The sequence below is a fragment of the Anas acuta genome, chromosome W (assembly GCF_963932015.1).
Source record: "Anas acuta chromosome W, bAnaAcu1.1, whole genome shotgun sequence".
NCBI lineage: Eukaryota > Metazoa > Chordata > Aves > Anseriformes > Anatidae > Anas > Anas acuta.
Genome location: NC_089016.1, coordinates 11,777,612 through 11,802,498, shown reverse-complemented (window position 1 = coordinate 11,802,498; position 24,887 = coordinate 11,777,612). Strand labels below are relative to the sequence as shown.

Below are 24,887 nucleotides of genomic sequence, written 5' to 3'. Positions count from 1 at the left end.
CATGCAACTTATGCTACATGGAGCAAGTGGGTTGCACTGATTACTCAGCGGGCTCGAATAGGAAACCCCAGTCGCCCAGGAATCTTGGAAGTGATCTCGGACTGGCCAGAAGGCAAATACTTTGGGATATCATCAGAGGAGGAGGTGGGTCGTGCTGAAGAAGCCCCACTGTACAACCAGTTACCAGAGAATGAAAAGAAATATGCCCTGTTCACTGATGGGTCCTGTCGTATTGTGGGGAAGCATCGGAGATGGAAGGCTGCTGTATGGAGTCCTACGCGACGAGTTGCAGAAGCTGCTGAGGGAGAAGGTGAATCGAGTCAGTTTGCAGAAGTGAAAGCCATTCAGCTGGCTTTAGACATTGCTGAACGAGAAAAATGGCCAGTTCTCTATCTCTACACTGATTCATGGATGGTAGCAAATGCCCTGTGGGGATGGTTACAGCAATGGAAGCAAAACAACTGGCAGCGTAGGGGCAAACCCATCTGGGCTGCTGCATTGTGGCAAGATATTGCTGCTCGGGTAGAGAACCTGGCTGTGAAAGTACGCCACATAGATGCTCGTGTGCCCAAGAATCGGGCTACTGAAGAACATCAAAACAACCAGCAGGTGGATCAGGCTGCTAAGATTGAAGTAGCTCAGGTGGACCTGGATTGGCAGCATAAAGGTGAATTATTTATAGCCCGATGGGCCCATGACACCTCAGGCCATCAAGGTAGAGACGCAACATACAGATGGGTTCGTGATCGAGGGGTGGACTTGACCATGGACGCTATAGCACAGGTTATTCATGACTGTGAAACATGTGCTGCAATCAAGCAAGCCAAACGGTCAAAGCCTCTTTGGTATGGAGGACGATGGCTGAAATATAAATATGGAGAGGCCTGGCAGATTGATTACATCACACTCCCTCAAACTCGCAATGGCAAGCGCCACGTACTTACAATGGTGGAAGCAACCACCGGATGGCTGGAAACATATCCTGTGCCTCATGCCACCGCCCGGAACACCATCCTGGGCCTTGAAAAGCAAGTCCTATGGCAACATGGCACCCCAGAAAGAATAGAATCAGACAATGGGACTCACTTCCGAAACAACCTTATAGACACTTGGGCCAAAGAACATGGTATTGAATGGGTGTATCACATCCCCTATCATGCACCAGCCTCCGGGAAAGTTGAACGATACAATGGCCTGTTAAAGACTACCTTGAAAGCAATGGGCGCTGGGACGTTCAAAAACTGGGATACGCATTTGGCAAAGGCCACCTGGTTAGTCAATACTAGGGGATCTACCAACCGAGCTGGACCTGCCCAATCAAACCTGTTACATACTGTAGATGGGGATAAAGTTCCTGTAGTGCATGTAAAAAATATGCTGGGTAAAACAGTCTGGGCTACTCCTGCCTCAGGAAAAGGCAAACCGATTCGTGGAATTGTTTTCGCTCAGGGACCTGGATACACTTGGTGGGTGATGCAAAAGAACGGAGAGGTCCAGTGTGTACCTCAGGGAGATTTAATACTGGGTGAGAATAGCCCATGAACTGAATTGTACCATGTTAATTAGTATATTCTACTGTATGTTATCACTACCATGATTACTATAGGTGACTAATTAGAATGTATGGAAAAGAGTGTAACCTGAGCATGACATAAATGGTATGGAATAAGGGGTGGATAGATGTCCTGGTTTCAGTTAGCACAGAATTAATTTTCTTCCTAGTAGCTGGTGGAATGCTGTGTTTTGGCTTAGGATGAGAAGAGTGCTGATAACACCCCGATGCTTTAATTGTTGCAGAGCAGTGCTTATACTAAGCCAAGGACATCTCAGCCTTTTGCTCTGTCCTGCCAACGGGCAGGCTGGGGGTGCAGTAAGAGCTGGGAGGGGACAGACCCAGGACAGGTGACCCAAACTAGCCAAAGGGGTATTCCATACCATCTGACGTCATGCTAAACAATATATATAGGGGTGGCTAGCCGGGGGGAGGGGGCCGGACTGCTCGGGGTTAGGCTGGGCATCGGTCAGCGAGTGGTGAGCAATTGCATTGTGCATCACTTGTTTGTACATACTATTATTACTTTTGTATTATCACCATTGTATCATTATTATTATTATAGTTATTATTATTTTTGTTATTATTATTTTCCTGTCTTATTAAACTGTCTTTATCTCAACTCACGGGCTTCACTTTCCATTTCTCTCCCCCGTCCCAGAGAGGGAGGGGGGAGGGTGAGCGAACGGCTGCGTGGTGTTTAGCTGCCGGCCGGGTTAAACCACTACAGTCCTCTGAGGAAAGACTAAGCACGCTGGGCCTGTTTAGCCCAGAGAAGGGGAGATTGAGAAGGGATCTTATCAACCTCTACAAATACCTGAGGGTACAATGTAAAGAGAATGGTGCCAAACTCTTCTTAGTGGTGGCCAGTGATAGGACAAGGGGTAATGGGTACAAATTTAACCACAGGAGGTTTCATCACTAAATGAGGAAGAACTTCACTGTTTGCGTGACAGAGCACTGGAATAGGCTGCCCAGAGAGGTTTTCTCACCCAGAGAGGTTTCTCACACTGTAACAGGCTGCCCTGTTTGAGCAGGGGTGTTGGATTAGATGATGTCTGCAGGTCCATTCCAACCTCAACATTTCTGTGATTCTGTAAGAAAAGGGTCATTTAATTAAAAAATAATAATTATTCTCTACTTCCCATCACTGAGTGATGCTCAGTAATGTTTGGGGAAGCAGGGCCTGCATACACGTAGTGGCTGTACGGAAGGATAGATGTCTTCATAATGAGGGCCCCCTCTCTCCCTCCCCTTTCCAACCTTTTGTTGCTGAGTGTGACCTCATATGGTATGAAATATCCCTGTGGTTGGTTTAGGTCAGCTGCCCTGGTGATGTCCCCTTCCCACCTCTTGCCTATCTGCACCCTACTGGCTCTGGGGGATTTGGAGGTAGACTTGATGTGCCAGTATTGCTCAGCAACAGACCAAACAGTGGGCTGATATCAGGGCTGTTCTAGAAAAAAGTGCCAAGCACAACACTGTTTGGGCCACTGCGAGGAAAGTTAACTACCCCAGCCAGACTCAGTACTTTCCCCCAGGTACCAGATACCCCTCTCCGTGGTGGTCCACTTTCCTGGTTGACATAGAAGATCTTCCTGGAAGGGATACCTTTCCTTGATGCTTGACAAGTGTCACCTCCAGAGGGTGAAGCTATGTGCTACTTTTCCAATCCCTCTGTCAATCCCCCCTTCCCTACAGGGGGATCCCAGCTGCTTGGCTTCCCTGCCCTCTAAGTCCAGGTTACTGGCCCCGTTCTCCCAGCATGGGGATGACGATTCTCCTTAATCCTCCTTTTTCTGAAGTATTTGTATAAATATTTTTTTGTTGTCTTTCACGGTAATGGACGGATTGAGCTCCAGCTGGGCTTTGGCCCTTCTATATTCGTCCCTGTACAGCCCCATAACATTTAGGACACAGCTCCAGACAAACTGACAGCATGCATGAGAAGGAAGCACAGAAAAGGTGGAACCTGGCAGCCTTCCATCGCCTAACCTTCTGTGACTCTGTGCTGCAATTCCATTCAGCTGGTTACTCCTGTATTATCCAAACTTTCCTGCAGCTCCTGATGCTGCTGTCTTATCAGAGAGCGCACAATCACACAAAGGTTGAACTGTCTGCCTGCACACATTAACATCTGACATGATGTCAATGTAGAGCTTGGTAGCATGGTTTAGTGATGGACTTGTCATTACCGAGGTAAAGTTGCATGACCAGGGTTACAGGTCCTCACCCTTCTATGTTCCCTCTAAACTCTTTTACGTTCCTGATGGCCTCATCCTTAGGAGTCTGATGGTATCATCAACCATGGGGCTTGCCAACACCCATGGCCACACCCCTACATGACCCCTTCTTTATATCAACCATCTTCTTGACAAAAATATTACTCCATAAATCACACCCCAATGGGACTGGCCCAGAGGCTATGTGCATCCTTGGCATAGACTGCATCAGGAAAGGGAACTGCAAAGTTCCAAGAGGGCACCACCAGTGGGGCTTTGGCAGAGCTGCCTTGGAGACAAAGGACATGAAACAGTTGTCTACCTTGCTTGGCCTTCCACAGAATCCTTCTGTTGAGGGTTTGATGAGGGGTGAAGAACAGCAGGTGCTGGCCTTGCAGCTTCGTGCCTAGACACAGCCAAGCCTTGTGCCTGCTGTTGTCCAGTCATGGACTCAAGAAGAAGGGACAGGACAACCCATCTGGGGGCCTTCTTTCTGCCTGGGTCCTCCTGGCTCTGGAGGCAGAGGGGATCCCCCAGTCAGCATGCCAAGCAGGTGCCTTCTGCTGGCCTAGCAGGGCCACTGCCAGATGTCAGCCCAAAAGTGCAGATCCCAGGGAGAAGGCAAGGGTGACCTGCCACCTACAGACAGAAATGACCTCCCAGTCCCTTTCCATGACACGTTCCTGCTGCTTCCCTATCAAGTGCAGACAGAAGTGACCTCACAGTCACTGCCACAGTCACATTCCTCCTGCTGGGACAGGAGATGCTGAGGCAGAGCTGAGCTCCTCAGAGCATTCCCACCCATCTCCTCCTTGTGGCCCACAAGCTGATCAGATCAGGGTGAGCAAGAGTCTAAAGATAAAGGGAAGCAGCAATAGGCTGTGTTTTGGCTTGAAGGGATACTTTGAGGTCAGGCATAAGAATAATGGATTCCTGTCAGGGTGTGGAGTAGCATTTATGTTTGGGGATTAATGTCAGTGATTAAAATACTGCAAGGGCTTTATATGACTGTTTTAAGCCAGCGTTACAGCATAATCGACATTGCCTGAATGTTCCAACCTCACAGAAATCATTAATTTCTTCTGGGCAAACTCCTTTTCCCTCCCTCAAATCTCACATCTCTCCTGGCCAGGCTTCTCCTGACTTTCCCATATCAGTCATTTTCTTAGAGGCAGCTTTCTGATGGCTTTCATGATCTCAGAGTACCTGTCTCATATCTGTTGGCTACTCCTTTCTTGAGACTGACATGGCACCTAAGTCAGGATGGTGAAGAACACAAAGGCTGTAGGTGAACCCTGCACAATGTGCCCAGCAGCTCTTGTACCACCCCAAAATTTTGTTTCCTGCCTCCAACTTTTGCATACGGAATGGCTTCTGTGCACCCAGGCAATCTTTTTCCAAACCCTCATGCTTGGTTCAGTTTGCCCCAAGCATCTTGGAGGCAGTGGCTCCCTCTGTGTAGAAAACTGAAAGCAGTCCTAAAGGATGACTTCAGGCAAAAGCTGACACCTCTGACATGACAACCACTATCCAAGACCTCTTCCAACATGGGGCATACCAGGTAGTTAGAAAGAGACAATCTCAGAAACTACATGCACAGCAAGTGCCTTCTGCTGCCCTACCATGGACACTGGCAGATGTGAGCCTAAAGGCACAGATCCCAGCCAGGAGTCAAAGGATGACCTGTCAGCTACTTCAGAAAGAGCTCAACTCACAGGCCATTTAACAGCCATTCGCTTCCTGCTGGACTTAGTGTTTCTGATGCAGCACTGAGCTTGTAATACCACACCTACAAAACACCCCCTTTTTGGGCCAGGACCTTCCCAGGTAGAAATGATCTGGTTGTGATCCTCCAAGCTCCTGGCACACCTGCTGGGCTCCCATCCTCTCTGACACACAGGAGCGAGTTCCGTGCCAGTCCTGGGTGGTGCTAGAGCAGGAGGGACCTTGCAGGCAATGTTCCAGCCCTGTGCCTGTTGGTGGTCTCTGAGCACCTAATGCACAGTGAAGAACTTGTTTATATCCAGAAGCCATGAGCCTGAAGCTGGTCTAGCAGACACTCAGGGGAAGCACCCTCCCAGCCCCAGCCCCAGTCCCAGCCTTAGCTCCAGCCCCAGGTGGAGATGCTGCTCTGCAGAGCGAGGGGGCTGTGGTGCCTGGGGCACGGGGGCACTCTGCAGGGCCGTGCTGGGCAGGCTGGGAGGCAGACCCAGCTCATGGGGTCACTGCCATTGCCCCAGGGCTGCAAGGAATCACTCCCCAGGCTCCTTTGCTGGGGTTTACGTGTGCAATGGGGTGTGCCTCTCTTCTGTGTGCTCACAGAAGTTTTAGCACTTGAGTTCTGGTCAGTCCACCTTGAAGGAGATTTCCCCTTAGGAGGGAAGTGCTGCAGTGGAGGCCAGCTGTGCCACTGCCGTGCCCACTGCCTGTCCCTGCCTGCAGTCCCAGCACAGCCCCACAGCAGCACTGGCACCAAGTGAGAGGAGCAGCCGGGCCTGACCCCACCAGCAGGGCTCAGCAGGACAAGGCGGCAGTGGCAAGAGAGCAGCTCTGCATGCCCCAAGCGCTGGTGCTCCCTGGCCGTGCTGCTGTAATGGGACTCTTTTCCTCTGCACCCCTGCACACGGGCACTGCCCCTGCAGAGCCAGAACAGGTCTCAGAGGAAGGATGTCAGACAAAAAAGGCAGTAAAATCTTAACTTCCTTAAGGTTAAATTCACCGAGAGCATGGCTTCACAAGCACAGAGTCTATGAGCTCTATTCAACAGGTACATCCATAGCATTTTAATGGGTGTTCATTAGCTGAATTAATGTAATAAGAATATGCACAAACACAACCACAAAAAAAAAAAAAAAAAAACAACAAACATAAAAAAAACAAACACACAAACAGGTATACTGGCTCTTCCTCCAGTTATTGACATTGCAAGTCATGTGCAGAAGCAGATCAGACATTTCTTGCATCCAAGACACATCTAGTCATTAATTTCCACAGGGCATCCTTGAGCTCCTGGCTCCTCATGCTACAGATGAGGATGTGCTCTGCTGGAGGCACCACTGAGTACAGAACTGCCACCAACAGGTTCAGGGATGGGGAGGGGATGGAGGGGGCTTCAGGCAGGCAACCATGACAGGCCTGAGGGAGACGGACACCATGGCCACGTGAGGGGGCATGTGGAAAAGGCTTTGTGCCGTCCCTGCTATAGAGACGACAGGACTGTCACCTAGATCCACAAGGTCGAATCCAAATACACTGCTCCTTCCTGTGGCAGCTGGGCTCTTGGCCCCGAGCACCTCCTGGTTGCTGAGGCTGCTGCCCCAGATCGAGAGGAGATGGGAAGAGAGGGATACTGAGACCAATGAATTTCTGATGGTATCTTTATTGTCTTTATCTACCACAGAAGCCTGGTTCTCTATGTATGTTAGAAGATATGGTCAAAGCAAACACAAAATGTAACATTTAGAATGGTAAAAATTACATTATTAAAAACAAAATAAAATATTTTAAAAATTCTAACAGATAAAAATAATTTTAAAAATATCGTATCATTTTCCCAAATAACATTTTATTTCTGTTAGGATTATTATTAATTAAAATGTTTTGATAGCACTAGTAATGATAAAAATGATAGGATATACTATGAATCAAAATATTTGCATATTATCAGAAATACATCTTCTGAACACATCACTGATGATCAAGAAACATGTATTGAAGAAGTTTCCTGACTGCATCCTTCACCTCTTGGTTCCTCATGCTGTAGATGAGGGGGTTCACTGCTGGAGGCACCACCGAGTACAGAAGTGCAACCACCAGGTCCAAGGATGGCGAGGAAATGGAGGGGGGCTTCAGGGAGGAAAATATGCCAGTGCTGACAAACAGGGAAACCACAGCCAGGTGAGGGAGGTACGTGGAAAAGGCTTTGTGCTGGCCCTGCTCAGAGGGCATCCTCAGCACTGCCCTGAAGATCTGCACATAGGACACCACAATGAAAACAAAACAAACAAATGTTAAAGAAACAGTAAACACAAGTGGCCCAGCTTCCCTGAGGTAGGCATCTGAGCAGGAGAGCTTGAGGATGTGGGGGATTTCACAGAAGAACTGGTCCACAGCATTGCCTTGGCAGAGGGGCAGGGAAAATGTGTTGGCCGTGTGCAGGACAGCATTGAGAAAGCCACTGCCCCAGGCAGCTGCTGCCATCTGGGCACAAGCTCTGCTGCCCAGGAGGCTCCTGTAGTGCAGGGGCTTGCAGATGGCAACGTAGCAGTCATAGGCCATGATGGTGAGAAGGAAATACTCTGCTCCAATCATAAAAACAAAAAAGAAGACCTGTGCAGCACATCCTTGATAGGAGATGGCCCTGGTGTCCCAGAGGGCATTGGCCATGGCTTTGGGCAGAGTGGTGGAGATGCAGCCCAGGTCGAGGAGGGCGAGGTTGAGGAGGAAGAAGTACATGGGGGTGTGGAGGCGGTGGTGGCAGGCTACGGCGCTGAGGATGAGGCCGTTGCCCAGGAGGGTAGCCAGGTAGATGCCCAGGAAGAGCGCGAAGTGCAGGAGCTGCAGCTCGCGCGTGTCTGCGAATGCCAGCAGCAGGAACTCACTCACTGAGCTGATGTTGGGCATTTGCTGCCTTTCATCAAGGGCACTGCATAGAAGGGAAAATACAGACTGTTAGGGGAAATTTCCCCGAACAATACTCATTTATTTTCTCATTAAAGCCTTCACATTGTCTTTCTTTCAAGGTGACCTTTGTGTCTCTCCGTGGTTGTAGCCCTTCTTTGTGCTTGCTGAATGTCCTCTACACAGCACACAGCCACACAGCTCCACTGCAGTAGGAAATGTCGTTGCTGTGGGATCAAACCTCAGCAAGAGGTCACATCCAGGAGGGCTGCTCTGTCCATCCCCTGCTGCCCAGCTGCTGGCTGCTTACAGCACTCAGCTGGGGGATGGCTGCACTCAATGTTTGTGCTGAAAAACCACATCTCCTTGTCTGCAGGTCCTGAAGAACAGCTCAGAAAAGCTGTGGTGCAGTCTGTAATCAGAGAGAAGAGAAGGGATATTCTCAGGTTCATCACTGAACTGTTTATGTCTCAGTTGAAGGCAGTAGAAGCTCAGTCACCTGTGCAAATACAACCACTCTGTTAACAGAGAGCCTGCCCCACAGTCAGAGCAGGAAGAGGCAGGCAGAGAGTGCAGAAAGTTCCTTCTCTTTGCAGGCAGCCCCTGCACTGCCCTTCCTCTGCCTAAGCACCTGGGCTCCCAGGCAGGCTGAGTGCAGGGACCCTGCTCTGCACTACAGCCCTGGGCAGCCCTGCCTGCACCCCCAGCTTCTCCTTCCTCCAGGACCAAAAGCTGCATTGCCCTCCAGCCACAGACTTACCAGGTTCAGGGCTGGGAAGTGTTCTCCCCCAGTGAGCTCTGTGCATCCTGCCACTTCTGCCTGCCTTTAAGCACTCTGTCTCTGCAGGCAGTGCCCCCAGCCCTGCTGCGCTGTGCAGAGGAGCTGCTCCTGGGCACAGCTGTCTCTCTGCACCAGGGCCCTCTTGCCAAGAGCTCTCTCTGTCCCACGAGCCCAGCCCAGCTCAGCAGCACAACACCAGCCCAAGGCACTGCAATCACAGAATCACAGAATCACAGAATCTCTAGGTTGGAAGAGACCTCAAGATCATCGAGTCCAACCTCTAACCTAACACTAACAGTCCCCACTAAACCATATCCCTAAGCTCTCACCCCTCTGGGGGCTTTGCTGATGAGCCCACACACGAACCTCAGGCACTCAGAGACAACTGAAGACATCTCTCCAGAAGGGCAAGTCAGAGGCAAGTTTCCTGCAGTGTCCCCCTGAGTGCCAGCACTGACACAGCCTCCCTTGGAGCTCGTTAGAGCAGAACCCTGGAGGCAGTGAGGACAAGGAGACAAAGACAATGTGAAGATGACACTGAGTTGTAGGAAAACTGGATGTGTGTCGCCAAGCACAAGGGCCAGGTCTTAACCTGTCCCTTGGGAAGGGAGATCCTTTCCTTGACAGGTTGCTCAGGGCTCTTTGTGGGGCAGTAGGAGATGGGGATGTGTGTGGCCAAGTGCAGGAGAATGGTACATCTCCTGCCTGGTTCATGGGTGCATGCACAGAGATAATGAGGACCTTGTGCTCATTATCAAGATGTCTCTTCACAGGCCTCAGTGGCAGTGACTTTCAGTCAGATCTCAGTGTTGGGACTTTCAGCCTTGGTAAAACCCTTGCTCCTCTCCACACCAGGCTGTCCTAGGGACTCCAAGACCTTCACCTCTTTACCAGCTAGTTGTAGGCACTTGTCCATGCAGTGTCACACCGGGTCTGAGCTGAATATGATAACTCAGATCTTCTTGGTGGCCATGCTCCTCGTAAGGCAGCTCTGTAGGAAGCTGACCTGGTTCGTAGCAAGGAGACACCACTGCTTGTATGGCATCCCTCGTGGTGCCCAGGACCTCATCCTCCTGGCCACTACTCACTCGGCAGGGTCCCAGTCTGCCCTGATGTGTGGGGTTTCTCTTCTTCTGGTACAGGACTGGGCTCTTCTCCATGTGAAAGTCAAAAGTTTTCTGAAGTCAAAATCCTGCAGTTTCTCAAGGTTCACCCACAGTGATGCTCCACTCTATCAGCTGTTAATGTCAGCAGGCAGACAGTTCAACCTTCATGTAATTGTGCTATCTCTGACCAGACAGCAGCAGCAGCAAGAGTTACAGGGAAATTTGGATAATTCAGGAGTAACCAGCTAAATGGAATGGCAGCACAGCCAGAGAAGAGTAGGGGATGGAAGGCTGTAAGGTTCCACATTTGCTGCGCTTTCTTCTCATGCATGCTGTCAGTTTATCTGGAGCTGTGTTCTGAATGTTATGGGGCTGTGCAGGTCAAAATTAGAAGGGCCAAAGCTTAGCTGTATCTCAATCCATCTATTATTGTCAAAGACGATAAAAAAATAAACTAACAATAAAAAAAAATACGTTAAATGAAGGAGGATTAGGGAGAATCATAATCCTTTATAGGATTTTGGGGGGAAAACCTGTTGACAAGGGATGAGGTAAAGGCTGAGGTTAATGCCTTCTTTACCTCTGTTACTAGCATCAAAACCAGTTGTTCCCCTGTACATTTCTTCCTCCTCATGGCCAGTGCCAACATTCCAGGGCACGCTTTGTGGCAGTTTTTTCTCTCCTGCTCTTTCCTAATACCACAGAAAGCTCCATCAGGATGGAAAACACTCCTGAAGTAGGCATCCCAAACCATCAGCCTTCTTGCATCCATTCCGCTAACCAGACACAAGTCACCTCACCAGCAGCTTCCAAGACAGGGCCCTGCTGCTGGTCTTGCAGCTTCTTGGCTAGACACAGCCAAGCCTTGTGCCTCCTGCTGCCCACTCATGGACTCAAGCAGAAGGGACAGGACAACCCATCTGGGGGCCTTCTTTCTGCCTGGGTCCTCCTGGCTCTGGGGGCAGAGGGGATCCCCCAGTCAGCATGCCAAGCAGGTGCCTTCTGCTGGCCTAGCAGGGCTACTGCCAGATGTCAGCCCAAAAGTGCAGATCCCAGGGAGAAGCCAAGGGTGACCTGCCACCTACAGACACAAGTGACCTCACAGTCCCTTTGCATGACACATTCCTGCTGCTGCCCTATCATGTGCAGAGACAGAAGTGACCTCAAAGTCACTGCCATGGTCACATTCCTGCTGCTGGGCCATGAGATCCTGAGGTAGAGATGATCTTTCTCTACCCCCCTCGATATCTCTTTTTCACTTTCTGGATTAGAGATTCAGCAAAGTTTTAGTGGGAGTGTTTGGTGTTCTGTTTGTGCTGTCATGTCTGTGGTTAAGGTATGGACAAGCTCTGTGGTTTACTGGTGTTTTTTGTCTGTCAAGGAGCCTAGGGTTAAATAAGGCATTTTAATGTTAGTGTTAAGTGAAAGGATTATGGTTATCAAGAGAGAAAACTGATTTCTTTCAGTTTGTTGTAGTAGCATTTAGCATTAAAGTTACTGGCTTAAGTAAGGTAAGGGCCATATGTAACTGTGTTAAGTCAGTGTTACTGCACTACCGGCATTGCATGAATGTTATTACCTCTATGTTATGTTGTATGTTATTATGTTATAATATCTATTTTATTACCTTAGAGCCCAAGCATAGATGTAGAGCTTGGTAATGTGTTATAGTGATGGACTTGTCAGCACTAAGGTAAAGTTGCCTGACCTGGGTTACACGTCCCAGAGTAGTGTCAGGCACAATGCAATTCTTTTTGCCTTCTGCATCTGTAGCACAGGAAGTAGGACTTTGCCCTACTCTATTGACTGGGCAGGTTTTTTCACTTTACTCAATTTAGGTTTCCGTGGCTGGAAGGGGCAATTTCCCAAAAGAGGCCAAGCTCATGGGTGCAGCTACAGCCACCTGAAGATATATTTTCTTTAGTTTTCTTCCTGAGTTTGCCACACGAGACGCAAGAGAATCATGAAAGTCTAGGTGTCTACTGATATTCAAACTGAATTTCTCAGATTGCAGAAGTCATTTCAATTTTAATATTTTATTTTATTTTATTTATTTTAAATTTTATTTTTTTGATGGAATCCGATTTGTCTTAGAAACGGTTTCATGTGTGGGCTGGGCTGCAGTTACAGGGACAAAGACCACTGCTGGCAGTGGAGGAGTCAGACCGCTATACTCTGTTTTTCCACCCGATGCAGGTCTCCAAAGAAGTCACCGTGGATGTATAGCAATAGGAGAATGATTCTCAAAACTAAAATGCAGAAAAAATCACTCTTTAAAAACAGAAAATATTTTTTATTAGCTGCTTTATGAAATATTCTTCCTTAAGTACGCCATGCAAGATCTGCAAGTAGCTGCACAAGGCATGAAGGCTTGAAGAAAACTATGGAAGAGATGTTAGGAATTTCTGCATTTTAATGAGTTCCATGGTGTATTTTGGTGCTCAGTCTATAAAGATCAGGTACTGAGAGGAGAGTGATGTAACCACTTGAGCAAGTAAAGTCAGAAGGAAACGTTGAAGTGACTTGGAGTATTAATGGGCCGCACTGAGGGCTGGTACTAACAAAGCCTCCCCAGGGACTGCTTAGGGCAGATAATTGGAGGCCATGATTACAGACAGGCAATGCACTGTGCTGAGAAAAGTCTTGGTTGGTTTTGGTGAAGTAAAAGGTCCAAGGCCTGACCCCAGCCACTGCGAGGGGAGATACTGCACCCCCGCATCTGGCTCAGGACTTTTCTTGGGAGTCTAAGGAATGTGGTGGGCAGTGTGATGCCACGGGAAGAACAATGGTATGACAACTCCCAGCCTCTGCACAGGGTCACAAGAAAGGCATGAGGCCCCATTGCAATGACTGTATTTCATCTCCTCATAAGCTCTAGCCAAGGGGACAAAAATGTCCTTTTTGCCAGCACCCACCTCTTTGTCCTCTCCAGACTTTGTTGTGCTGTCCCACACTTTTCCCTATTTCCCTGAAGTCTGCAGATACCTATGTCTGTTCACCACCTTGATTTCATCCTGGATATTACATCATTTCAATGATGTCTCGTCAACCCTCACTAGCTGTTCCTTGAAACACAAAGCTATGGTTTGATCACAGACACTCTTTGGGTGACCTCTGGCACCACAGCATTACCCTTTGAGAGACATTTCTTCCTTCTCATGGCCAAAGCCGAAATTCCAAAGTAAACTCTGTGGAAGTTTTTTCTCCTGTTCTTTCCTAATTCTAAAGAAAGCCCCATTCGGGTGGAAACCACTCCTGAAGTAGGCATCCCAACACATCAGGACTCACTGGACTCCTCTGTTGAGCCCAGGAGACAGCAGTGAATCGAGCCCACAGAACATGAGCCTGTCTGAGGTGGAATGAGCAGAGCTCAAGTGCTCAATCTGGTGTGAGCAGGCAGAGGAGAGCTGTGCAGCTCCAGGGCACACAAAAGCCCCACCAAAGGAGCCTGGCAAGTGATTCCTTGCAGCCCTGGGGCAATGGCAGTGACCCCATGAGCTGGGTCTGCCTCCCAGCCTGCCCAGCACGGCCCTGCAGACTGTCCCCATGCCCTGGACACCAGAACCCCTCGCTCTGCAGAGCAGCACCGTCACCTGGGGTTCGGGCTGGGGCTGGGGCTTGGAGGGCGCTTCCCTGAGTGTCTGCTAGGCCAGCTTCAGGCTTCTGGATGTGGGCATGATCTTCACTGTGCACAAAGAGCTGAGAGACTGCCAACAGGCACAGGGCTGGAACATTGTCTACAAGGTCCCTCCTGCCCTAGCACCACCCAGGACTGGCACGGAACTGGCTCCTGAGTGTCAGAGAGGCTGGGAGCCCAGCAGGCTTGAAGGATAAGAACCAGCTCACTTCTATCTGGGCAGGTCCTGGCCCAAAAAGGGGGTGTTTTGTAGGTCTGGTATTATGAGGGCAAGGTGCCTCAGAAGCTGTCAGCCCAGTAGGAAGCTAATGGCTGTTAAGTGGCTGTGAGTTGACTTCTTTCTGAAGTAGCTGACAGCTCAGCCCTTGACTTCTGGCTTGGATCTGTGCCTTTAGGCCCACATCTGCCAGTTTCCATGACAGGCCAGCAGATGCAGCTGCTCTGCACACAGTTTGTGAGATCCCCTCTTTCTAAGCACCTGGTAGGCCCCATAGAGGAAGAGGTCTTGAATAGGTGTTGTCATGTCAGAGGTATCAGTTTTTGCCTAAACTCATCCTTCAGGGCTGCTTTTGTTGTGTTGCAGAGCTGCTGGGCATATTGAGAAGGGTGCTCCTATAGACCTTTGCATCCTTCTCCAGACTTAAAGCAGATGTGTAAGGCTCTAGTCTAACCTGTAACATTAATACCTAAATCTAAATGCCACTCCACACCCTGACAGGAATCCACTGCTCTAATTTTTGACCAAAATATCCCTTGAAGACAAAATTAGTCCATAAACATTTTCCATTACCTTTACGCTATGGCTCACCCTGATCCCTGCCCTGATCTAGCATTAAAATGCTATATTTGTCCCAAGTCTTCTTGCAGACTGAAACAAAACCCTCAACGAAAGAGCTTGCCCATACCCTAATTACATATCTGACACCCCAAGATGAACACCAAACCCTCCTACTAAAAATTTGATTGATCTCTATCAGAGAAAGGTGAGCCTTAGTCCCTAGTCCCTAGAGTTCTCCTAGTCCTAGTCCTAGTCCCTACTGGGTTGGGATGCCTACTTCAGGAGTGGTTTCCACCCTGATGGAGCTTCCTTTGGTAGTAGGAAAGAGCAGGAGAGAAAAACTTGCCACAAAGTGTGCCCTGGAAGGTTGGAACTGGCCACAGGGAGGAAGAAGTGTCCCTCAAAGGGTCATGCTATTGTCCCACAGGTCACCCTCTGATCAGACCATGGCTTTGTGTTTCAAGGAACAGCTGGTGAGGGGTGGCAAGACAAGCGTGAAAGCAAGGGATGAGAGCAAAGTGTTGAACAGAGATGTTTGTCTGCAGACTTCAAGCAAATAGGGCAATGTGTGGGAAAGCATAGGAAAGCCTGCAGAGGAGAAGGCAGAAGGTGCTGGTAAAATTGGAAGGTGCTAAGAACCTTGAGATATTTGTCTCCTTGGCGAGAGCTTAGGAGGAGAGATGTTATACTCGTTGCAATTGGACCTCACTGATTCCTTGCAATCCTGTACAGCAGCTCAGAGGTGACATACTACTGTTCTTCTCATGGCATCACACTGCCCACCGCATCCCACAGACCCAAGGAACAGCCTTGAGCCAGACGTAGGGGTGCAGGATCTCCCGCTCCAGTGGCTGGGGCCAACCCTTGGCTCTTCTGCATCACCAAAACCAACCAAGACTTTTCTCAGCACAGTGTTTTGCCTGTCCACAATCATGGACTCCAATTATCTACCCTAACAAGTCCCTGGGGAGGCTTTGTTAGTAACAGCCTTCAGTGGGGCCCATTAATACTCCAAGTCACTTCAACTTTTCCTTCTGACTATACTTTCTCTAGCAGTTGCATCATTCTCCTCTCAGTACCTGAGCTTCATAGACTGAGCACCAAAATACACCATGGAACTCATTAAAATGCAGAAACTCCTAACATCTCTTAGATAGATGTCTTCAATCCTTCACGCCTTGTGCAGCTAATTGCAGATCTTGCAAGATGTAGCTTAGGAAGAAGATTTCAAAGAGCACCAAGTAAAAATATTTTCTTGTTTCAAAGGCTGAATTTTTCTGCATTTCAGTTTTGAACCTCATTCTCCTATTGCTACTCATCCAGGGTGACTTCTTTGAAGACCTTCATTGGGAGGAAGAGCAGAGTGTGCTGGTCTGACACCTCCACTGCCAGCAGTGGTCTTTGTCCCTGTAACTGCAACCCAGCCGAGCACATGAAACCCTTTCTAAGACAAGTTAGGGGTTCCTTGGGAAACAAAGTATAAATAAAATAAAACAAAACAAAACAAAACAAAATAAAATAAAATAAAATAAAATAAAATAAAATAAAGATTGAAATAAAATAAATAAAATAAAAAAAATAAAATAAAAGATTGAAATGACCATTGGATCCTGAGAAATTCAGCCTGAATCTCAATAGACACATGGACATCCATGGACATCCATGGACTATCTTGGGTCATCTGTGGAAAACTCAGGGTGAAAAATAAAGAAAATATATCTTCATTGGCTCTAGCTGTAGCCATGAGCTTGGTCTCTTTTGGGAAATTGTCCCCTTCCAGCCACGGAAACCTAAATTGAGTAAAGTGAAAAGACCTGCCCAGTCAATAGAGTAGGGCAAAGTCCTACTTGCTGTGCTATAGATGCAGAAGGCAAAAAGAATTGCATTGTGCCTGACACTACTCTGGGACGTGTCACCCAGGTCAGGCAACTTTACCTTAGTGCTGACTAGTCCATCACTAAACCATGCTCCCAATCACTACATCTACACCTTGGCTCTCCAGTCAATAACCCAGCTCATAGACGGCAATCAGGGAGTCTCGGTTAGTGCGATGCTGCCTCAGGTGCGCCACCATGGTAGCCATTGGCACCTGCTGTTTTTCAACCCTCAGCAAACCCCCAACAGAAGGATTCTGTGGAAGGCCAAGCAAGGTAGACAACTGTTTCATGTCCTTTGTCTCCAAGACAGCTCTGCCAAAGCCCCACCGGTGGTGCCCTCTTGAAACTATGAAGTTCCCTCTCCTGAAGCAGTCTATGCCAAGGATGCACATAGCCTCTGGGCCAGTCCCAGTGGGGTGCTTTTTCCATTCCTTCCCTGTTAGACTCATTTCAGCCAGTACAGTTATTTCTTGGGATGCCCCTGTCACTCTATAAATACAGGTGGGTTCTACCTCTTTCTAGCTTGATGACATTAGGGTACTCTGTGCACTGTTGTCCAGTAGAGCCTGATACCTTTGTGGATCTGATGTGCCAGGCCATAAAATGTAAACAGTCCAGTAAATCCGATTGTCCCTTTCCTCCCTGCCTCCCCCTGGCTGGAAGCAGGACCCCTCTAGTCCTGCTCATAGTATTCATTACTGTGTCTGGTAGACAGCCCACTGGAAACACGTCCCACCATGGCACTGTCATTCCATGGGGCAGGGGAATGGAGCCGACAGTCAAGGGACACATTTTGGTTGGGAAGGTGGGGTGGGGCCCAGCAGAGACAAAGTGTCAAGGCAGTGAGCTGGGGGAGGCCAGGAGAAGCAGCCCAAGGGGTGGTGCTGCTAGTGAGGACACATTTGTGGCAGCAGCCTAAGCAGTCAGCAGCTGTGCGCAGGCGAGGGGAGGCCAGGAAGCACATGGCAAGAGCGCTCCTGCCAGCAGAGCCAAGGCCAGGGCCGAGCCCAAGGGCAGAGGCAGGCCCAGGGCAGGGGGCTGCAAGGGCCATGCTGAGCTCCCTGCCCCTGCAGCAGCCGCCCTGGCCCTCGGCCTCCTCACCCCTGCCCCTGCAGCTCTGGGCTCCCTTGGCACAGCCCTGGCTCTGCAGCACCAAGCCCTGCTGGGAGCCCTCCCCTGCATGCTGCCACCGCTCCCTGATGGTGCTGTTGCCCTCTGCGGGGCACTGCCCAGCCCAGCCCAGCCCCTGCCCACCTCTCCCCACCTCCCTGCCCTCTCCCCAGCACAGCAGCCCAGGCTGAGCTGGCCCCAGGGCAGTTCCCACTGCAGGCTGCTGCAGGGCTCTGGGCATGGCCACCACAGGCCCAGTCCCTCGCAAGGCACAGCAGCTGCTGGCACAAAGGCGGCTCTGGGCCTTTCTAGTGTCTCCTGGGTTGGGGCCAACTATGGAAGTGGAGGTCCACTATGCTGCGGGTCTATTAAGCTTTTCCTGTGAGACCCATTGGCTCTAGTCCTGACAGCAGCATTGGAGGAGGCTTCCAGGCTTCTGGGTTTGACTTGAGCAGCCCCTTGTATTATTGTGGTGCTAGCAGGGAGGCCAGCTGTGACCCAGGGCTGCACAGTGCCTGCTCCTGCCTGCAGGGACAGGAATGCCACTGTAGAGATAACAGGACTGTCACCAAGGTACTCAAGATCTGAGGGCTAACCCAAACACAGGAGCACAAGGGAACAAACTGGAAGCTAAAAGACAGCAGCAGGGAAAAGGCCACGTCCTGCTGCTGGCCATGGCCATGGCGCCAGGGAAGCAGCAGCCCCGACCTGAAAGGCAGCAGAGAGGCAGAGCCCAGCGGGCAGTGAGGGGCAGCCCCGAGGGCCACCGGGGCTGCTCCTGCATGTGGCAGCTGGGCTCTTGGTCCTGAGCCCCTCCTGCATGCTGTGGCTGCTCCCCCAGATCCAGAGCAGATGGCAAGAAACGGCAGCTGAGACCAGTGAAGGTATGCTCTTTTCTTAATTGAATATACCTACAGAGGAAGCCTAGTTCAATTGGTCGATTAGAAGATGTATTCAAAGTAAATAAATTACTACATAAATTAAATCAATATTAAAAATTATTTAAAAAATAAAAAAGAAAAATAATATGAAAATCTGTCATGTCCGTTTCTCAAATACAATGGTAGTCTTCAGAGGATTATTATTAATGATTACAATATGATAGTACTACTAAAGATAAAAATGGTATGATACAAATCACAATACTATTAACAACATTGATGCTTAAGAAGCACATATAGAAGCATTTTCCTCACTGCAACTTTGAGCTCCTGGTTCCTCATGCTGTAGATGAGTGGGTTCACTGCTGGAGGTACCACTGAGTACAGAAGTGACACCACCAAGTCCAGAGATGGGGAAGAGATGGAAGCGGGCTTCAGGTAGGCAAATATGGCAGTGCTGACAAAGAGGGAAACCACTGCCAGGTGAGGGAGGCACGTGGAAAAGGCTTTGTGCTTGCTCTCCTCAGAGGGCATCCTCAGAACAGCCCTGAAGATCTGCACATATGACAGCACTATGAAGACAAAACAACCAAAGACTAAAGAAACAGTAAACGCAAGAGCCCCGACTTCCCTGAGGTAGGCATCTGAGCAGGAGAGCTTGAGGATGTGGGGGATTTCACAGAAGAACTGGTCCACAGCATTGCCTTTGCAGAGGGGCAGGGAAAATATTTTGGCCGTGTGCAGGACAGCAGTGAGAAAGCCACTGCCCCAGGCAGCTGCTGCCATCTGGGCACAAGCTCTGCTGCCCACGAGGCTCCCGTAGTGCAGGGGCTTGCAGATGGCAACATAGCGGTCATAGGCCATGATGGTGAGAAGGGAATACTCTGCTACAAACAAGAAAGCAACAAAAAAGTCTTGTGCAGCACAGCCTTGATAGGAGATGGCCCTGGTGTCCCAGAGGGCATTGGCCATGGCTTTGGGCAGAGTGGTGGAGTGTTTCCTGAGGGCCTGCCCTGTGTGGGGAGTGGTGGGAAGGAAGAGAGCAAGATCATCTCCTGGGGCTGAGGATGAGGCCGTTGCCCAGGAGGGCAGCCAGGTAGATGCCCAGGAAGAGCGCGAAGTGCAGGAGCTGCAGCTCACGCGTGTCTGCGAATGCCAGCAGGAGGAACTCAGTGATGGTGCTTCTGTTGGACATCTGCTTTTTTCGGGATGTGGTCCTGAACAAAGAAGAGGATGAGAGTAATAAAGTACAAGAAATGTATCAGAGGGAAACAAATTCAGTTTTTCATTTAAAATCATTGCCTATATTGTGCACCTTCTGGCAGACATTTGGCAGATCCCTTTCATGCATCCTGATTCATTCTGCCTGAGGCTGTCTCTTGGAACATGGTGCCCTACTGTCGGCAATGCAGGTGTCAGTCCTGTCCTACAGCAAGAGGTGAAGAGGAACATGGGGAAATGTCAGTTTCTCTTCCCTCCTTATCTCAGAGGGTTTTTCCCGTGTTGTTCCCAGTTCACCAAACTGCAGAGCAGAGTTGTGGAGGCTTTTTTAAATTTTATTTTAAATTTTTGTTTTTTGAGTTTTTTGTTTCCGCTGTCCCACCACTCCTGAGGAATGTTTCCAAGCCACAGATCCTGGCTATTTCTGCTGGACTCAGAGGGAATCCTTGAAGATAATTATCAGAGAAAAAGGGACTGTCACTTTAGTGTGCAGTGTTCTTTAGGGAGGACAGCCAGTCTGTCCATCAAGTACGGTCTCAGATGCCCTGTGAGAGCTATAGTAAAGTTCTACTCACATTTGATTGAAAAGAGCAAAGACCCTGCTGAGAGCAGAGGAATCCCGGCTCAAAGTGCCCATCTCCAGACGCCTCACCCTGTCCCCCTACTCCCTTTCCCCAAGGCACACCGAGGGCTCATGCCATGGGCATGTAAAACCCCCATCCCCAGCCAGCCTGGGAACAAGACCAGCAGCAGCACGGGCAGCTGGAGAAGCCAGGAGGAATGCCAGCGTGCTGCTGCCAGGGAGGCAAGGCCAGGGAGGGACAGACGGACACTCAGCAGACCCTCCTGTGCTGCATCTCTGCCTGCAGATGAGGCAGATCCTGCTGGGGACACCGGGGGCTTAAGGGCAGAGGCTGTGCTGGTAGGAGAGGAGAGCAGGGGGTGTCCCAGGGAAGGCACCTGCCCTACAGGGTCTGGCAGCGAGGTGCCTGAACCCTCCCTCGCACAGCATTTCTGGCAGCAGCTCCCTCTCACCACCTGCCTTTTCATATCTCTACCGCCTTCCTATCTCCCTGCTGGAAACAGGATCTCTGTCCCCATGCATCTTCTAAGTCCTTCCTTACAGACCCCATCCCACAAGCTGTGCACTTCCTGAGTACAGGGCATCACGGGGGTTGCAGCTCCTAAAGACCTGATAAGTCCTGAGGAGATAACAAACGTTGTTGTTTCAGTCTTTAGGCTGAGGTGCCTGAAGTTTCATTGTTGCCATATTGATCTCTCACTGGAATAATCTTGGAGTCTCCATATCCTCTAGAATAGGGAAAATTCATTGTCATGAAACCTGCCTCTCCTCCATACCAAGACTCTGAAAGCACAGAATCCAAGGAAGTCTTCCATTTCAAATAAACCAAGCCTCAGTCTTCCTGTTAAAGTGCCCCCTCAAAAATACCATTCTCTAAAATATTTTCTATGCCATATTACAGGTAGAATAAGACCCATCCTGAGAGATACTATTGGCCATCGTATGTGCCAGGTGTAGAAGACCCCTCTGGCAACCCCACCTGCATGGCCCTGCTGCCAGAGACTCTGTCAAGAGCCTGCAGATGTGTCCTGCCACACGCTGCCCTCTGTTGTTGCGCTCCTCAGTGCCTCCAAGCCCTCTCTCCTTCTCTCCTCTCTGTGTGCCAGCTGCGGTCAGAGCCCCCAGCCCTGCTGCGTTGTGCAGAGGAGCTGCTCCTGGGCACAGCTGGCTCTCTGTTCCAGGGCCCTCTTGCCACGAGCTCTCTCTGTCCCTCAAGCCCAGACCAGCTCAGCAGCACAGCACCAGCCCAAGGCACTGCAATCACCCCTCTGGGGCTTTGCTGATGAGCCCACAAACCTCAGGCACTCCGAGACAATGGAAGACATCTCTCCAGAAGTGCAAGTCAGAGGCAAGTTTCCTGCAGTGTCCCCCTGAGGGCCAGCACTGACACAGCCTCTCTTGGAGCTCATTAGAGCAGAAGCATGGAGGCAGTGAGGACAAGGAGACAAAGGCAATGTGAAGGTGACACTGATGTGTGGACAAACTGGATGTGTGTCACCAAGCACAAGAGCCAGGCCTTGACCTCCATCCCCTGGGAAGGGAGATCCTTTCCTTTACAGGTTGCTCAGGGCTCTTTGTGGGGCAGTAGGAGATGGGGATGTGCATGGCCAAGTGCAGGAGAATGGTACGACCCCTGCCTGCTTCATGGGTGGGGGCGAGGAGGCAATGAGGCCCTGGTGTTTTAACAGTAATCTGTCTGCTCATAGACCTCAGTGGCAGAGACAACAGCCATAGCCATAGACACAAAGACCTGGGTCCTGCTGGGTCTCTCAGTCTTGTCACAGCCCTTAATCCTTTCCACAGCAGCCTTACCTAAGGACTCTCATACCTGTACCTCTTACCCTGCTGGCTGCAGACCCTTCTCTTGGTGGTCTCTTACTCAGATGAGCTGAATCTGATAACTCATATCATCTTGGTGGCCATGCTCCTCGTAAGGCAACTCTGTAGGAAGCTGGCCTGGTTCCTAGTGAGCAGGCACCACTGCTTGTATGACATCCCTCGTGGTGCCCAGGCCCTTCTCCTCCTGGGCACTGCTCACTCAGCAGCGTCCCACGCTGCCCTGATGTGTAGGGTTACTCTTCATCAGTGCAGGACAGGGCTCTTCTTCTTGTAAAGGGCACGATGTTCCTTTAGACAAATCTTGCAGTTTCTCTAGATTCCTGTGGACTGACTCTCCATTCTGTCAGGCAGACAGTTCTAATTCCATGTGATTGTGCTATCTCTGACAAGACAGCAGCATCAGGACTTGCAGGAAAGTCTTTCGTGCTTTCCTCCCATGCATGCTTTCAGTTTGTCTGGAGCTGTGTCCTGAATATTATGGGGCTGTGCAGCTCAAAATTAGAAAGGCCAAAGCCCAGCTGGAGCTCCATTGGTATATTACTGTCAAAGAAAATAAAAACTGCTTATATAAATACTTCACATAAAGGAAGATTAGGGAGAATCATCATCCTTTATTGGATGTGAGGGGAAATCTGGTAACAAGAAAGGAGGTAAAGGCTGAGGCTCTTAACACCTTCTTTGCCTCTAACTCTAGCAGACGGACCAGTTGTTCCCCTGGATATTTCTTCCTCCTCATGGCCGGTGCCAACATTCCAGGGTGCGCTTTGTGGCAGTTTCTCTCTCCTGCTCTTTCATATTACCAAAGTAAACTCCGTCAGGGTGGAAACCACTCCTGAAGTAGGCATCCCAACCCAGCAGGCTCTTTCTGGCCTGTCAGCCAAGCAGACACAAGTCACCTCAGAAGCACCTTCCACGCTAGGGGCCTGCTGCTGGCCTTGCAGCTTCTTGTGGAGACACAGCCAAGCCTTGTGCCTCCTGCTGCCCACTCATGGACTCAAGCAGAAGGGACAGGACAACCCATCTGGGGGCCTTCTTTCTGCCTGGGTCCTCCTGGCTCTGGAGGCAGAGGGGATCCCCCAGTCAGCATGCCAAGCAGGTGCCTTCTGCTGGCCTAGCAGGGCCACTGCCAGATGTCAGCCCAAAAGTGCAGATCCCAGGTCTATATCAAGGGTGACCTGTCAGCTGCTTCAGGCAGAAGTGACCTCCCAGTCCCTTTCTGTGACACGTGCCTACAGCTGCCCTATCAAGTGCAGAGACAGAAGTGACCTCACAGTCACTGCCACAGTCACATTCCTCCTGCTGGGCCATGAGATCCTGAGGCAGAGCTCACCTCTCTCTTGTCCTTTATGGACTGGGGCTTACCTTTCTGGTTTAGAGAGTAAACAAAGTTTTAGTTGGAAGGTTTGGTGTTCTGTTTGTGGTGTCAGGTCTCTGCTTAGGGTATGGGCAAGCATTACAGCTTAGGGTTGTGTTTAGGTCTGGCAAGAAGTCTAGGGATAAATAGAGCATTTAATGTTAGTGTTAAGGGTGAGCAAGAGAGTAAATGAAAGGCACAGGGGCTATGCGCTGAGTTTTTCTTCAGGTGATATTTTGAGTTCTGCTTTACAATAGTGGATTCCTGTCAGGATGTTGTACAGGGGGATGATTACCTCCCTGCTCCTGCTGGCTGCACTATTTCTAATACAAGCCAGGATGCCCTTGGCCTTCTTGGCCACCTGGGCACACGTCTGGCTCATTTTCAGCCAAGCATCCATCAACACTCCCAGGTCCTTTTCCTCTTCACAGTCTTCTAGCCTCTCTGCCCCAAGCCTATAGCGTTGCATGGAGTTATTGTGGCCAAAGTGCAGGACCCTGCACTTGGCCTTGTTGAACCTCGTCCCATTAACCTCAGCTCAGCAATCCAGCCTATCCAGATCCCTCTGAGAGGCCACCCCACCCTTATGCAGATCGTCACTACCTCCCAACTTGATGTCATCTGCAGTCTTACTGAGGGTACACTCAATCCCCTCGTCTAGGTCATCAATAAAGACCTTAAACAAGATAGGTCACAGTACCGACCCCTGGGGGACACCACTTGTAAGAGGATGCCAGCCGGACTAACCAAAATTCTTGATTAAAAGCTCTGAGGAGAGCCTTTATGGGCTTTGTATGGACAACGGTAGCAGTGTCACAGATAATCATAGAAATATGGGATCACAGAATCATAGAATAGTTTTGGTTCAAAGGGACATTAAAGATCACCTTATTCTTCTTAACAGAGATAAACAAAACCCTAGACCACAAAGCTTGTCCATACCCTAACCACAGATGTCACACCTTAAACAGAATACCAAACACTTGGTAACACAACAAATAAATTTTCCTTAATGTTTAATACAGAAAGGTGAGCCCTAGTCCCTAATACCATACATGAACAAATAACATCGAAAGTCCCTGTACTTGTGCATTAACCTTCTCACCTTCAACACCCCTCCTAAACCTTACCTTAAGGCGCTTGGCACCTTGGGGCAAGGCAGGAACCGAGGTTACCGTGTAGTCACACGGCATTCAAAGACGAATGGGAGGGGCCATGGGTCTGATCAGCTTGTGGGCCACAAGGAGATGGCTCGGAATGCTCTGAGCCTTACCTCAGGATCGTCTGCCCCAGCAGGAGGAATGTGACTGTGGCAGGGACTGTGAG

General features: G+C 49.8%; 1 protein-coding gene and 1 long non-coding RNA gene across 2 annotated transcripts in view; one reads left to right on the top strand and one right to left on the bottom strand.

The window, feature by feature from the left end:
- The window catches only part of LOC137846970 (uncharacterized), a 475,040-nt gene that overhangs the window by 303,391 nt on the left and 146,762 nt on the right, over positions 1-24,887 (top strand). The gene's annotated exons all lie outside the window — the stretch shown is intronic.
- Positions 7,462-8,397, bottom strand: LOC137847411 (olfactory receptor 14J1-like). Its single transcript, XM_068665688.1, has one exon. It carries the CDS (start codon positions 8,395-8,397, stop codon positions 7,462-7,464), a length of 936 nt encoding a protein of 311 aa, XP_068521789.1.

What these genes read in the sequence shown, in the direction of transcription:
- LOC137847411 (XM_068665688.1), bottom strand. Translation starts at nt 8,397, where the DNA reads ATGCCCAACATCAGCTCAGTGAGTGAGTTCCTGCTGCTGGCATTCGCA.